The 15,127-nt window shown below is 42.2% G+C and overlaps 1 protein-coding gene across 1 annotated transcript in view; it reads right to left on the reverse strand.

Annotated features, from left to right (window-relative positions):
• Positions 1-15,127, reverse strand: part of CCDC7 (coiled-coil domain containing 7) — an 820,938-nt gene that overhangs the window by 61,953 nt on the left and 743,858 nt on the right. Inside the window, exons 26-32 of the mRNA XM_029587039.1 lie at positions 7,586-7,651; positions 6,922-6,987; positions 6,253-6,318; positions 5,589-5,654; positions 4,919-4,984; positions 4,250-4,315; positions 2,773-2,838 (exon numbers count right to left, since the gene is read on the reverse strand). Of these exons, the coding sequence (XP_029442899.1) occupies positions 2,773-2,838; positions 4,250-4,315; positions 4,919-4,984; positions 5,589-5,654; positions 6,253-6,318; positions 6,922-6,987; positions 7,586-7,651 (462 nt within the window). The remainder of the gene's footprint in view (positions 1-2,772; positions 2,839-4,249; positions 4,316-4,918; positions 4,985-5,588; positions 5,655-6,252; positions 6,319-6,921; positions 6,988-7,585; positions 7,652-15,127) is intronic.

Genomic DNA, 15,127 nt, shown 5'->3' on the forward strand with positions numbered 1-15,127 from the left:
ACTGGTCAGTTTATTCAGTTGAGATCAGCACAAGTACATAAAAGAGGCAATTTTCAAACAGCTGCCTTTCTATTAAATATGCGGTTAATATGTACATGTAGACCCTGAAACTGATTTTCAAAGGAAAGCTGCAGGTAAATCTGCATCCTGCATCTATTTCTGTAGACCAAATTTTACTGTAACTCCATATCTCCTCTTAATCCAACTAACAGTACATGTATTGCAGGTCCAACGCTATGGAATTCTATCCCACCTGACTTGAGGCAAGAACCATGCACCTTAACATTTAGGAAAAGACTAAAAACTTGGCTTTTCAAGTGATTAAAACCTCCACCCATCAGCACAAACTCATGTTCAAAAATTGGATTAAAATAAAAATCCACCAACTACCCACTCATACTCAGCACCATACTATCATCCTTCACAACTCTATCATATTTATTTTGCTATACAACTATATTATTTGATGCAATTGGCTGATATGTAAATATTTCTTTGTTCATTTTCTCCCCCTTTCCAGATCCTAGTTAATTTTCCCTGTTTTATTGTAACTTTCTCACATCCTTATTATTGTTTTACTGTATTTGATTGTTTTACTGTATTTGAAGTTTGAATTGGGAATATTGTTTACTTTATTACTCTCTGCCTTACACACATTGTTAATTGTAAACCGGGTTGATGTGATGCTAGTCATGAAACTCGGTATAACAAAATAATAAATAAAATAAATAAATGTATTGTGGACTTGAATTGTCACAGGAGAAGGCATAAAGGATCCTTTTGATTTTATGCAACATTGTATATTACGCATCCTTTGTGCTGTTTTTTGAGTCTTGTACATTTCAGTTAATAGGAGCTATGGTAGAAAGAATTAACTAGAATTAATAAGTGATTTTGAAGTTGTAATTAACATTTCTTGCACATCCATACAAATGCCGAAAAATACAAAAAAAGTATGTTGTTTCTGATCTATGATTGAAAAGGAACTTTAATCAGGTCTTTTGACAGTTTAGCTCATTTTCTGAGTTTTTTCCTCAACATTAAAAAAAAATATATATGTTCAATTCCGTTTTTGCTGCTTCTGGTTTTTCTTTTTACATGTCATATAAAAGGCCATTCACTACCAAACACTCCTCTTCCAAAAAGAAGACTACTTCTGTCCATTCCTTCAATGTGATCAACCTAGTTTTATAAAGTGAAGCTTGATCAATACCAGCAACTTGACCAGGGAAATATTTTAGGGATGGTCTTAGAAAATGAAAAATTCTTTCCCCTTAGCTGGACAAGGTCAGAACTCTTAATAAGGGCGTAAAGTAACCCTTACCTCTATATTATTCAATTCAGAACATTTGGGGGAATGCTACACTGGTGAAACAGTCCATAAGTTAAAGACAAGAGTAAATATAAACAGACACAAAATAACACATCACAAAAAAGAGCAAAGCAACACATAAAATCATAAGAAATTGCCATGCTGGGTCAGACCAAGGGTCCATCAAGCCCAGCATCCTGTTTCCAACAGAGGCCAAATCAGGCCACAAAAACCTGACAAGTACCCAAAAACTAAAAAGATCGCATGCTACTGATACAGTTAATAGCAGTGGCTATTACCTAAGTAAACTTGATTAATAGCAGTTAATGGACTTCTTCTCCAAGAACTTATCCAAACCTTTTTTGAACCCAGCTACACTAACTGCATTAACCACAGCCTCTAGCAACAAATTCCAGAGCTTAATTGTGCGTTTAGTGAAAAAGAATTTTCTCTGACTAATGTGCTAATTGCTAAATTCATGGAATGCACCCTGGTCGTTTTGTTATCGAAAGTGTAAATAACTGATTCACATCTACTCGTTCAAGACCTCTCATGATCTTAAAGACCTCTATCATATCCCCCCTCAGCCTTCTCTTCTCCAAGCTGAACAGCCCTAACCTCTTCAGCCTTTCCTCAAAGGGGAGCTGTTCCATTCCCTCCATGAGGCAACATTTTTCAGAATAAAACCACTGCATCAAAGACCTTATGATCAAGATACTGAAAGGGAAATTCAGAACAATCCAGAATCATAGGACATTTAAAGTTTAAATGATGAATATAAGAGGACTTACAAGAGAAAGGGACTTTAAACTCACTAACAAACATAACTCTGTGACCTTCTGATAACACAATTCCCCAGCCTAACATCCCTTCTCCTGACCATTTTAATATAATCTATGATTCAATTATTCTTTCTAGCAATGTCATCTTTGCTCATCTACTCGTTATGTTTGGACATAAGGAAGGGAGAGTAAGCACCTGAAAACTGAACAGAAAAGTTAACCCAATAAAAAAATTATCACCTTACAGTGGGAAGATAACTTTCAAATCCATTCGGGTTACTGAAAGTGCATGTGTAAGTGGACGAGAGATTTGTCCTAATATTTTATATACTGCATAACAAGAATGGTGTCGTTTATAAAATACTGGGTACTTATGCTTTAAAAGTACATGCACGTTTTTCACAGCTTGCTCAGAAATGCCCCAGGACAGCCCCTGTTTTCTATACACAAAGCCAGAAACTAGCATATATTTTTTAGGTTTATATAAAAGCATGTATGTAAATACAGGCTACTTACATATGAATATACTTATTTTCCATGTATAGCCCCTTTGAATATTTACTCAAATATTTTTTATTGAACTTTATTTCCATGCATTTAAGTGGATAACATAGCAGTGACACTACTTTAATATTAAAAATATGAAACCATGTTTTAGATAGAAATCAATATACATACCATTTCAGCTTGTGTAAGAACCCGAATTGGTCGTCCATACTGATCAGTTTCCCATTTTGCTGCTGCCTGCATCAGAAATGCAAGAATAAGTTGGAAATGTATAATTAGGACAACTAGAAAGGCCTAAGCCTTCCAATGAACAGACAAAATAAGAAAAGGCTTGTGCCTTTAATAATCTCTTGAATTTAGCAAATAATGAGATCTATTTATTAATCCACGACGTATGTTAACATGTACTGTGTACCACTGCTTCCATTAGTTGTGATGGGGATATAATATGGGTATCCAGGACCACACTCGCTCCCTTCCATACCCTTTCACATGCCAAATAACCATCATCACAACTGTTTGGGTAAAATAAGGCCGCAGCTTTATTAACAAAGAGGCCCGAGCCTGGACACATTAACACTTACAACATCCCCCTGTTTCAGCTTCCACCCCTGACCATCCGCCACTCCCCCGGCAGGATAGCCGCCGCCAGCCACCCGGCTCGATGTCCCCGCCTCTCACGCCGGGTGTATACTCCCGCCACCTGCCTACAAGGAGCAAACCCGGGTGGACTCCCGCCGCCAACCTGCAAGTAGTCAGGGACCCGGGTCTCCCGCCACTTTCCGGCAAGGAGCCCCCATCGCCGACAACAGCCCCAGTTGTCACCGCCGTCCACTTCCAGCTGAAACCCCCCATTAACTAACAAACATCATCTATTCTGGCTCGGGCCAACCGCCCCCCCCTGCTGCGACAACACCCCCAAAACAAAAAGAACCAGGCCGAAGGGTGGGTGGGAGGGAAACCACAAGACCGCCGCTCGCCGTCCGCATGCGCCCGCCTGCACACGCACGTGTGCCTGCTCTCCTCTCCTCTATGCGCGCACCGCCTCGCCGGCACAGCACAAGGGGAGGGGGGAGCAGGGCGCAGCCAGGCAACGCCTTTCAGCAGCCAATCCCTGCCCACAGCCCGGCGTCCCTGCTCCCCCCCCCCCCCCGCTACCCTCTCGCCGACCTCCCTAGGCCCGCCCTATCCAGCGGTGGGCCTGGGCCCACATTATCCTGCCCGCCCCGAGACGGGCTCAGGGCAGGCTTCCATTCATTAATAACTCAAGGTGAAGTTGCATCATGGATCCTCAAATAGATGCCACTATATTTTATTTTAATGAAATAAAGTTAATTTATTTCATCAAAGAACACTAGATAATTTCTCCTACTGGTCAGTTTATTCAGTTGAGATAAGAACATGTAAATAAAGAGGCAATTTTCAGAAACTAGCATATATTTTTGAGGTTTATATAAAAGCATGTATGTAAATACAGGCTACTTACATATGAATATACTCATTTTCCATGTATAGCCCTTTTGAATATTTACTCAAATATTTTTTATTGAACTTTATTTCCATGCATTTAAGTGGACAACATAGCAGTGACACTACTTTAATATTAAAAATATGAAACCATGTTTTAGACAGAAATCAATATACATACCATTTCAGCTTGTGTAAGAGCCCGGATTGGTCGTCCATACTTATCAGTTCCCCATTTTTCTGCTTCCTGCATCAGAAATGCAAGAATAAGTTGGAAATGCATAATTAGGACAACTAGAAAGGCCTAAGCCTTCCAATGAACATAGAAAATAAGAAAAGGCTTGTGCCTTTAATAATCTCTTGAATTTAGCAAATAATGAGATCTATTTATTAATCCACGACGTGTGTTAACATGTACTGTGTACCACTGCTTCCATTAGTTGTGATGGGGATATTCATTAATAACTCAAGGTGCAGTTGCATCATGGATCCTCAAATAGATGCCACTATATTTTATTTTAATGAAATAAAGTTAATTTATTTCATCAAAGAACACTAGATAATTTCTCCTACTGGTCAGTTTATTCAGTTGAGATAAGCACATGTAAATAAAGAGGCAATTTTCAGAAACTAGCATATATTTTTGAGGTTTATATAAAAGCATGTATGCAAATACAGGCTACTTACATATGAATATACTTATTTTCCATGTATAGCCCTTTTGAATATTTACTCAAATATTTTTTTATTGAACTTTATTTCCATGCATTTAAGTGGACAACACCGCAATGACACTACTTTAATATTAAAAGTATGAAACCATGTTTTAGATAGAAATTAATATGCATACCATTTCAGCTTTTGTAAGAGCCCGAATTGGTCGTCCATACTGATCAATTTCCCATTTTGCTGCTTCCTGCATCAGAAATGCAAGAATAAGTTGGAAATGCATAATTAGGACAACTAGAAAGGCCTAAGCCTTCCAATGAACAGAGAAAATAAGAATAGGCTTATTGCCTTTAATAATCTCTTGAATTTAGCAAATAATGAGATCTATTTATTAATCCACGACGTGTGTTAACATGTACTGTGTACCACTGCTTCCATTAGTTGTGATGGGGATATTCATTAATAACTCAAGGTGAAGTTGCATCATGGATCCTCAAATAGATGCCACTATATTTTATTTTAATGAAATAAAGTTAATTTATTTCATCAAAGAACACTAGATAATTTCTCCTACTGGTCAGTTTATTCAGTTGAGATAAGCACATGTAAATAAAGAAGCAATTTTCAGAAACTAGCATATATTTTTGAGGTTTATATAAAAGCATGTATGCAAATACAGGCTACTTACATATGAATATACTTATTTTCCATGTATAGCCCTTTTGAATATTTACTCAAATATTTTTTTATTGACCTTTATTTCCATGCATTTAAGTGGACAACACAGCAATGACACTACTTTAATATTAAAAGTATGAAACCATGTTTTAGATAGAAATTAATATGCATACCATTTCAGCTTTTGTAAGAGCCCGAATTGGTCGTCCATACTGATCAGTTTCCCATTTTGCTGCTTCCTGCATCAGAAATGCAAGAATAAGTTGGAAATGCATAATTAGGACAACTAGAAAGGCCTAAGCCTTCCAATGAACAGAGAAAATAAGAATAGGCTTATTGCCTTTAATAATCTCTTGAATTTAGCAAATAATGAGATCTATTTATTAATCCACGACGCATGTTAACATGCACTGTTTACCACTGCTTCCATTAGTTGTGATGGGGATATTCATTAATAACATGTGAATTTGCATCCTGGATCTTCAAATAGATGCCACTATATTTTATTTTAATGAAATAAAGATAATTTATTTCATCAAAGAACACTAGATAATTTCTCCTACTGGTCAGTTTATTCAGTTGAGATCAGCACAAGTAAATAAAGAGGCAATTTTCAGAAACTAACATATATTTGAGGTTTATATAAAAGCATGTATGCAAATACAGGCTACTTACATATGAATATATTTATTTTCTATGTATAGCCCCTTTGAATATTTACTCAAATATTTTTTATTGAAATTTATTTCCATGCATTTAAGTGGACAACACAGCAATGATGCTATTTTAATATTAAAAGTATGAAACCATGTTTTAGATAGAAATCAATATACATACCATTTCAGCTTGTGTAAGAGCCCGGATTGGTCGTCCATACTGATCAGTTTCCCATTTTGCTGCTTCCTGCATCAGAAATGCAAGAATAAGTTGGAAATGCATAATTAGGACAACTAGAAAGGCCTAAGCCTTCCAATGAACAGAGAAAATAAGAATAGGCTTATTGCCGTTAATAATCTCTTGAATTTAGCAAATAATGAGATCTATTTATTAATCCACGATGCGTGTTACCATGCACTGTTTACCACTGCTTCCATTAGTTGTGATGGGGATATTCATTAATAACTCATGTGAATGTGCATCATGGATCCTCAAATAGTTGCCACTATATTTTATTTTAATGAAATGAAGATAATTGATTTCATCAAAGAATACTAGATAATTTCTCCTACTGGTCAGTTTATTCAGTTGAGATCAGCACAAGTAAATAAAGGAGGCAATTTTCAGAAACTAGCATATATTTTTGAGGTTTATATAAAAGCATGTATGCAAATACAGGCTACTTACATATGAAGATACTCATTTTCCATGTATAGCCTCTTTGAATATTTACTCAGATATTTTTTATTGAACTTTATTTCCATGCATTTAAGTGGACAACACAGCAATGACGCTATTTTAATAGTAAAAGTATGAAACCATGTTTTAGATAGAAATCAATATACATACCATTTCAGCTTGTGTAGGAGCCCGGATTGGTCGTCCATACTGATCAGTTTCCCCTCTTGCTGCTGCCTGCATCAGAAATGCAAAAATAAGGTGGAAATGCATAATTAGGACAACTAGAAAGGCCTAAGCCTTCCAATGAACAGACAAAATAAGAAAAGGCTTGTGCCTTTAATAATCTCTTGAATTTAGCAAATAATGAGATCTATTTATTAATCCACGACGCATGTTAACATGCACTGTTTACCACTGCTTCCATTAGTTGTGATGGGGATATTCATTAATAACATGTGAATTTGCATCATTGATCCTCAAATAGACGCCACTATATTTTATTTTAATGAAATGAAGATAATTTATTTCATCCAAGTACACTAGATAATTTCTCCTACTGGTCAGTTTATTCAGTTGAGATCAGCACAAGTAAATAAAGAGGCAATTTTCAGAAACTAGCATATATTTTTGAGGTTTATATAAAAGCATGTATGCAAATACAGGCTACTTACATATGAATATACTTATTTTCCATGTATAGCCCCTTTGAATATTTACTCAAATATTTTTATTGAACTTTATTTCCATGCATTTAAGTGGACAACACAGCAATGACGCTATTTTAATAGTAAAAGTATGAAACCATGTTTTAGATAGAAATCAATATACATACCATTTCAGCTTGTGTAAGAGCCCGGATTGGTCGTCCATACTGATCAGTTTCCCATTGTGCTGCTGCCTGCATCAGAAATGCAAGAATAAGTTGGAAATGCATAATTAGGACAACTAGAAAGGCCTAAGCCTTCCAATGAACAGAGAAAATAAGAAAAGGCTTGCTGCCTTTAATAATCTCTTGAATTTAGCAAATAATGAGATCTATTTATTTTTTTTTTTTTTGCAAAACGGTTTTTATTATTTCCAGCAATAACAATACAAACAGTAAGGAACAGGGCGACAAACCGACCATCAAACAGCAACTTGTCAGCCACCCCCCCTCCCCCCCTACCCCCCCCCCTTTTGTTTGGGCTAACCCTCCAGCCTCCATCAAAAGTCCAGTTAACCTCTCATTTCATGTTCAATACACCAGGAAGTCAAATGGCTTAAGCATTCAAAATGTGGCTTCGAATCCGATGAGGTAACCATTGAATATAAGAGTCCCATGTTCGTAGAAAACAACGATTGCGCTGAAAGGAAGCAGCGGCCCATTTTTTATCCATCAGCATTAGGTAATGAAATTGATTTCTCCAATGCCAGTACGATGGGGGATCAGCTGACTTCCAGTCGCAGAGCAGGATCTTCTTCCCCACCATGAAGCCTTTCCTCAGCAGCAAGCGGGTCTCCCAACCCCGAACGAGATCCACAGAAACTTGGCCAAACAATAGCATACAAAAAGAACAAGGAAGAACTACATCCACAAGACTGGAAAGATATTGTAGGACTCGTACCCAAAATTTTCTCACCAGTGAACACTCCCAAAACATATGAAGCAGAGTACCCTCAGTTGTCCGGCATTTCGCACAAACTCCCGTGGGAACAAGTTGAAAATAGACTGCCCTAGCAGGGGGGATAAAGGCCATCCACAAGAATTTAAACTGCATTTCCCTGTAATATATGTTGGAGGACACTCTAGCTAGGTGACGAAAGCAGCCACTTATGATAGCCGCTGAGACCTCAGACCGCCCCGCCCTATGCCACCGGGCCGCTAAATCCGTAGGAATAGCAACCGGAAGTTTCCCCATCAACTTCCTATAATATTGTGATAACGTGGGGGCCTTTGGGGAAGTTAAGGCAAAAAAGTCTGCCAATGAGGCAAAATGGCCAGGCTCTTTACTAAGGGGCGGGAGAGATCGTATATAATGCTGTACTTGTATATAAGAAAAGATCTGAGTCGGGGATAATCCCCATTCCTGCGCTAAGAGGGAAAAGGGGAGTAACCGACCCTCCTCATCCAACAAATGACCCAAAGAAAGAATCCCACGGGCCCTCCAAGCCTGAAAACTAGTGGACTGGGAACCCGGAGTAAAGTCCGGGTTCCCCCAAAGAGGTAAAAGAAAGGCACAGACTCGGGGTAACTGTAAAATTTTCATCGTTAATCGCCAGGTTACACGAAGGGGGCCAAAAAGAGCCTCCACTGGCGGCGGATATGAGAACCTAACGTGTGCCTCCTGCAGGACATAGCGTAAGTCAACAGGGTCAACTACAGTTTTTTCCACAAGCATATCAAGATAGTGAGATTCCCTCCGTAGCCAGTCCCTGATAAGTCGGAGGTTCCCGGCTAAATTATAAAAACGTAAATTGGGCACACTCAGTCCTCCCAGACCCCAACGTGTATATAAGGATCGGAGTGGAATACGCGCCCTCTTCCCCTGCCACAAGAAACCCCGTAGGGCACTCTCAAGTTGTCGGATGTCAGGTAATTTGAGGATTAGGGGTAAATTCTGAATTAAAAAAAGCCACTGAGGTAGAATCAACATCTTGAATAAATTGAGCCGACCAATGAAGGAAAGAGGCAAAGATCGCCATGCAGCCAGCCGCTCCCTAGTTTTCCGCAAAAGAGGGGAAACATTACAATTATATAAAGAATGCAGCTGGGTCGGTATTTGAATACCCAAGTAGCGAATTTGAGTAGTGGCCCAGGTCATCGGGAAAGTAGGCCCCCAACAATCCTTGAGGGAAGCAGGGAACGGTATAGCCTCCGACTTACCATGATTGAGCTTAAACCCAGAGAAAGAACTAAATTCTTGAAAAAGAGATAGCAAAGAGGATAGGGATTCCTTGGGTTGGGTCAGGAAAACCAAAAGGTCATCAGCAAATGCCGCATATTTAAAAGTCTCTACTTGAAATCGAACCCCCTTAACCCTATGCGCAGCCTGGATTGCTAACAACAAGGGCTCAAACTGAAGTACAAACAATAACGGGGACAACGGGCAACCTTGTCTCGTGCCCCGTGATATGATAAAGGTCTCAGAATAGGCACCATTCGCCACAATCGCAGCCAAGGGATCATGATAAAGTAACTGGATGGCTTGATAAAACAAACCTGTGATCCCAACCTGTTGAAGAAGTGGAAACGAATAACTCCACTCCACACGGTCGAACGCCTTCTCAGCGTCAAAGCTGACCACGAGGTGGGGAATGTTGTCATTTTGAGCCAGCGTCATAGCAGTTAACACCTTGCGAATATTAGTTAAAGCATATCTTTGTCAAATAAAACCCACTTGCCCAGAACCCACCAGATGAGGCAGAACAACGGCCAATCGATCCGCCATAATTTTAGCCAGGAATTTTTGGTCCACATTAAGTAATGAAATCGGGCGATAGGAACCAGGTTGGAGAGGATCCTTACCCGCTTTAGGGATCAATGTTATGTGAGCTTTGTTCATATGAGGGGGATATGAGCCATGTTGTATGAGTGCATTAAAATTCGCAGTAAGAGGGCCCACCAGAGAATCCAGCATGGACTTATAAAATTCGGCCACATAGCCATCTGGTCCCGGGGCCTTATAGCGTTCCGCGCGTTGGATAACCAAGCGCACCTCCTCCTCCGAAATAGGACTATTGAGCCAATTTTGCTGCTCCTCCGTAATACGGGGAATAGACAATTGATCACAGAAATGCTCACGTGACCCACAGCTAGTAGGTTCTGCCGAGTATAGGGAGGAGTAGAAATCTCGAAACACACCCAGAATTGCAGGGGTATCTCTGACCATAGCCCCTCCAGAGGAACAAAGCGCCGGGATATGTCGGGAGGATCTATGAGCCTTCACCAAGTTGGCCATCATTTTACCCGATTTATTCCCATATTGGAACAAACGATACCTATAATAGGCTACACTCTTCTTAGCCCTCTGGTGAATCAGAGTGTTAAGTTCAGCTTGAATTGCAAAATACACCGTCCGGTGGGGAGCAGTAGGGACACGTTGCAAAGCCTGTCTGGCCCGCCGAAGTTGATCATGTAGAGACAATAGTCTCTTATCAAGTAATTTCTTTCGGTGAGCCACAAAGGCAATCACCTCCCCCCGCAGTACAGCTTTCGCTGTGTACCAAAACAAGATTGGTTCCGACACGTGTTCCCCATTAAACCGAAGATATTCCTCCCACTTGGAGCGTAAATAATCCTGAAAGGGACGATCCCCCGCCAAGTAGTAGGGATACCGCCACCACCTGTTCACAGTAGGGGCGGAGGAGCGTCGAATCTCCAACCAAACTGGAGCGTGATCGGACACGACAATTTCATCGATATCCGCCTGCACCACATTGGTAAACAGTTGGGAGCTGATGAAAAAATAATCAATACGAGATTGCGACGGATGTGCGCGAGACATATGGGTAAAGGTTTTATCCATAGGATGGAGGAGACGCCAGGGATCCAACAGGTGCAAGGACCGTTCGAGAAATTGGAGCCCTTTATTAGGCGGCTGAGTGGAGCGGTGCACACTAACCCTGTCAAGAACCGGGTCCCGCACCGAATTAAAGTCCCCACCTAGAATAAGATCTTGGTCCACATATGGTAACAAAGATCGAAAAAGTTGCTGAAAAAAACCCAGGGAGGGGTTATTCGGGGCATAAATGTTACATAATATGAGTGGTTTATGATCCAGTTCAGCGACCAATATCAAATATCTCCCCTGGGGATCCTTGTATTCCTGATGTACTAGAAGGGGAACGTTTTTATGGACCAGGATAGCCACTCCAGCAGAACGTGTGGTCGCTGAGGCAAAATAAACTGCCCCCACCCATTGTTGTCGCAGTTTTTGGTGTTCAAGATCAGTAAGATGTGTCTCCTGTAAAAATGTCACATCCGTCGCCTTCTTTTGAAGTATCGACAAAATTTTTTTTCTTTTAATGGGAGAATTAATGCCACTAACATTCCAAGATAAGAACTTCAAGGTCGTGTTAGACATTCTTTAAGTGATCTCTAAGGACCACTGCGATATGTGACTGAGCATGACAGACATGTGGTAGCCAGAGGACCCTCCCAGCCGGAGTCCTCCAGCTTGAACATTCGTGGTTAACCTTGGCATAGAAATCAAAACAGTAGGCTTGAAAGTGGAAGCCCAAATCCCACCCCCCAAGAACTGACCCCACGCACATCCCATCCCTCCTCCCCCCCAACCAGCCTCTCCCCAAAATTCTAATGTCACCCCCGAACCCTCCAAGGAGGCCTAGAGGTCACTTACACTGACACTGATCAGCCCCCCCACCGAGCACCCCACCCCATCCAGCACTCCCCAATCCCATTCATTCAAACAGCATTTAACACTTGCGGGCTAGAAACGCAGAAGAAACACAGGCCCCACATAACAGCAAAACAGGTATGAGAACCAAAATATCCAGGCAGCTAGAAACCAAAACCTGAAAACCCATCAACACAGGTAATAAGAACGCTGCCCCCAACATAGGGTGGGAAATAGCATATACCGGCTATATAGCAGGCAACCGGTGCATAAATTAGCCTCCCAACCACAAAGTCTCAGGAGTTATATCGGTAACCACTTTCCAGAGTCCTGCGATACCAAAAGCAGCAATTCCAACGCGCTGCAGGCGGCAAACTGCAGGAGCCCCAACACCACACCCCAAAGGGGCTCAGGAAACAGCTGGCGGCAGCTTCAGCGCCGTCTCCCTTTCAGCGGCAAATCGGGCGGCCTCGTCGGGATCCGTGAACCATTTTACCCCTGCAGTGGTAGGTACCCGAAGTTTCGCCGGGTAAACAAGTGTTGCCCTAATTCCCAAAGCATGCAACTTAGTGCAGGTAGGCGCCATTGCCCGGCGTTGTTGAGAGACCGCCGCCGAAAAGTCCTGGAACACCAGAACGTGCTGATTGTCGTGCTGCAACGGCTTACCCCCTCTAGTCGCCGCCAAAATCTCCGCCTTGTGAAGGAAATTCAGGACTTTCACTATAATGACTCGTGGACGAGAGTCGGACGCTTTTTTCAGGCCCAGCCTGTGCGCTCTCTCGACACGCAGGGGACCATGAGCGGTCGAAAGCTGAAGCGCTGAAGGCAGCCAGTTTTCAAAAAATGCCGGCAACTCACGTTCTGGTAAGCTTTCAGGGAGGCCGACAAAGCGTAAGTTCGAGCGGCGCGAGCGGTTCTCGAGGTCCTCCATGCGCTCTGCGTGACGGTACACAACTTTTTTAAGTGCCTCGAGCTCGTTCTGCACTGTATGGTGGCCATCTTGGAGGTCAGATATTCTCTGCTCCGCCTCAGTAAATCGGGTCTCGATAGCTTGTAAGGAGGAAGAAAGTTCAGTAAGTTTTGTTGATATCAGGAGCATTTCTGGCTTAAGAATTTCCTGCATCGCTATTTTAATTTCAGCGAGGCTCGCCGACGGGGCCGGTTCCGGGGGATGCTCCTCCCCCTCAAGCATGGCCTCCGAGGGCCGCACTCGATCCTTATCCTTCTCCCTGTCCTTCTTCAATTGTCGGGTGGTCATAATGGGGCAAACGCCGCAGGGTTGCCAGACGATCCTTGCAGCCGTGTGTGGAGCAGATATCGCCGCTGAGAGGTGCTAGATGGGGCTAGATACACGGCAGGGGCGCCGAGACAGGGAATTGTGCGTCCTTCCCCTTCACAGCATCACGTGACCTCTCTCATGAGATCTATTTATTAATCCACGATGATTGTTAACATGCACTGTTTACCACTGCATCCATTAGTTGTGATCGGGGATATTCATTAATAACTCATGAAATTGCATCATGGATCCTCAAATAGATGCCACTATATTTTATTTTAATACAGTGCTAAATGAAATGAAGATAATTTATTTCATCAAAGAATACTAGATAATTTCTCCTACTGGTCAGATTATTCAGTTCAGATCAGCACAAGTAAATAAAGGAGGCAATTTTCAAACCGCTGCCTTTCTTTAAAATATGCAGTTAATATGTACATGTGGACACTGAAACTGATTATTAAAGGAAAGCTACAGGTAAACCTGCATCATGCACCTATTTCTGTAGACCAAATTTTACTGTGAGATGTGAAGCAACCCTTATCTCTATATTATTCAATCCAGAAAACCTGAAGGAATGCTATACTGGTGTTATGGCCCTCGGCGGCGGCAAGCCGCAACCGGGGCCCGTCACTTACCGGCGCGGCAGACCGCCTCGTCTCCACTGACGGCGTCCTGCTTCAGCGGGTCTGTTCCGTGGCTGTTTCGCCGCTTCAACATGGCCGCGCCATCGGCCGTCCTCCTGGGGCTTCTGGCTCCGCCCCCTCTAGGGCTGTACGCGGTAGAAGAGGATTTGCTTTAGGAGTCATTCCTGTGATGGGATTGGCTCCTCTCTTTGAGTTCCAGCCATTGGGGACTCTTTTAGGGCAAGGTCTGCATCTCAGACCTTGCCTTGACTTCTTGGCTCCTGTGGATCTTGTTCCTGAGTTTTGTTCCTGTTGTGACTTCCAGTGCTTGACTCCTGGACCGGCTTCTGAGTTCCTCTGTTATCAACGTCTTAGTTTGGCTGCGGAATCTTCTCTGGTTTCGACCTCTGGACTGGCTGTGGAACACTCTCTGGTTTCGAACCTTGGACTGGCTGTTGAATACGCTCTGGTTTTGAACCTTGGACTGGCTGTGGAATACGCTCTGGTCTTGACCTCTGGATTGACTGCGGATTACTCTGGTCTTGTCTTCCGGACGGGCTGCGGGGGCCTGACTACTGCCTTCAATCAGTTACATGCTCAACTGGTGACCCTCAAGACCACTGTACACTTATCCACGCCTACCTGCTTTATGAGTGAAGCCAAAATGTGTAGAGGGTTTATTGATCAATGCAGCATGCATTTTTCATTACAGCCAACCCTCTTTCCCACTGAAGCTTCCAAGACTACCTACATCCTCTCGTTTCTAGAGGGACGAGCCTTGGCTTGGTCTTCTCCATTATGAGAATGTGAAGATCCTATCCTGAATGACCTGTCAGGATTTCTTAAACTTTTTAAGCCTGTCTTTGATGACCCAGCTCGCCAAACAGTCACTGTATCGGCTTTGCTCAATCTCCAGCAAGGTAATAAGCCGCTCATAGACTTTGATATCAAATTTAAGACTTTAGCATCCGAACTACACTGGGACACTGGATGTCTACGTGCCATATTCATGGAGGGCCTCAACTCTCGCTTAAATGACAAACTAGTGGCTCGTGAATTGCCTGATACCCTTGAGTCCCTAATGGAACTGGCTGGGAGAATTGACCGCCGTATCCGAGACCGAAATCAGGAGG

This window comes from Rhinatrema bivittatum, chromosome 2 (genome assembly GCF_901001135.1).
Source record: "Rhinatrema bivittatum chromosome 2, aRhiBiv1.1, whole genome shotgun sequence".
Classification (NCBI taxonomy): domain Eukaryota; kingdom Metazoa; phylum Chordata; class Amphibia; order Gymnophiona; family Rhinatrematidae; genus Rhinatrema; species Rhinatrema bivittatum.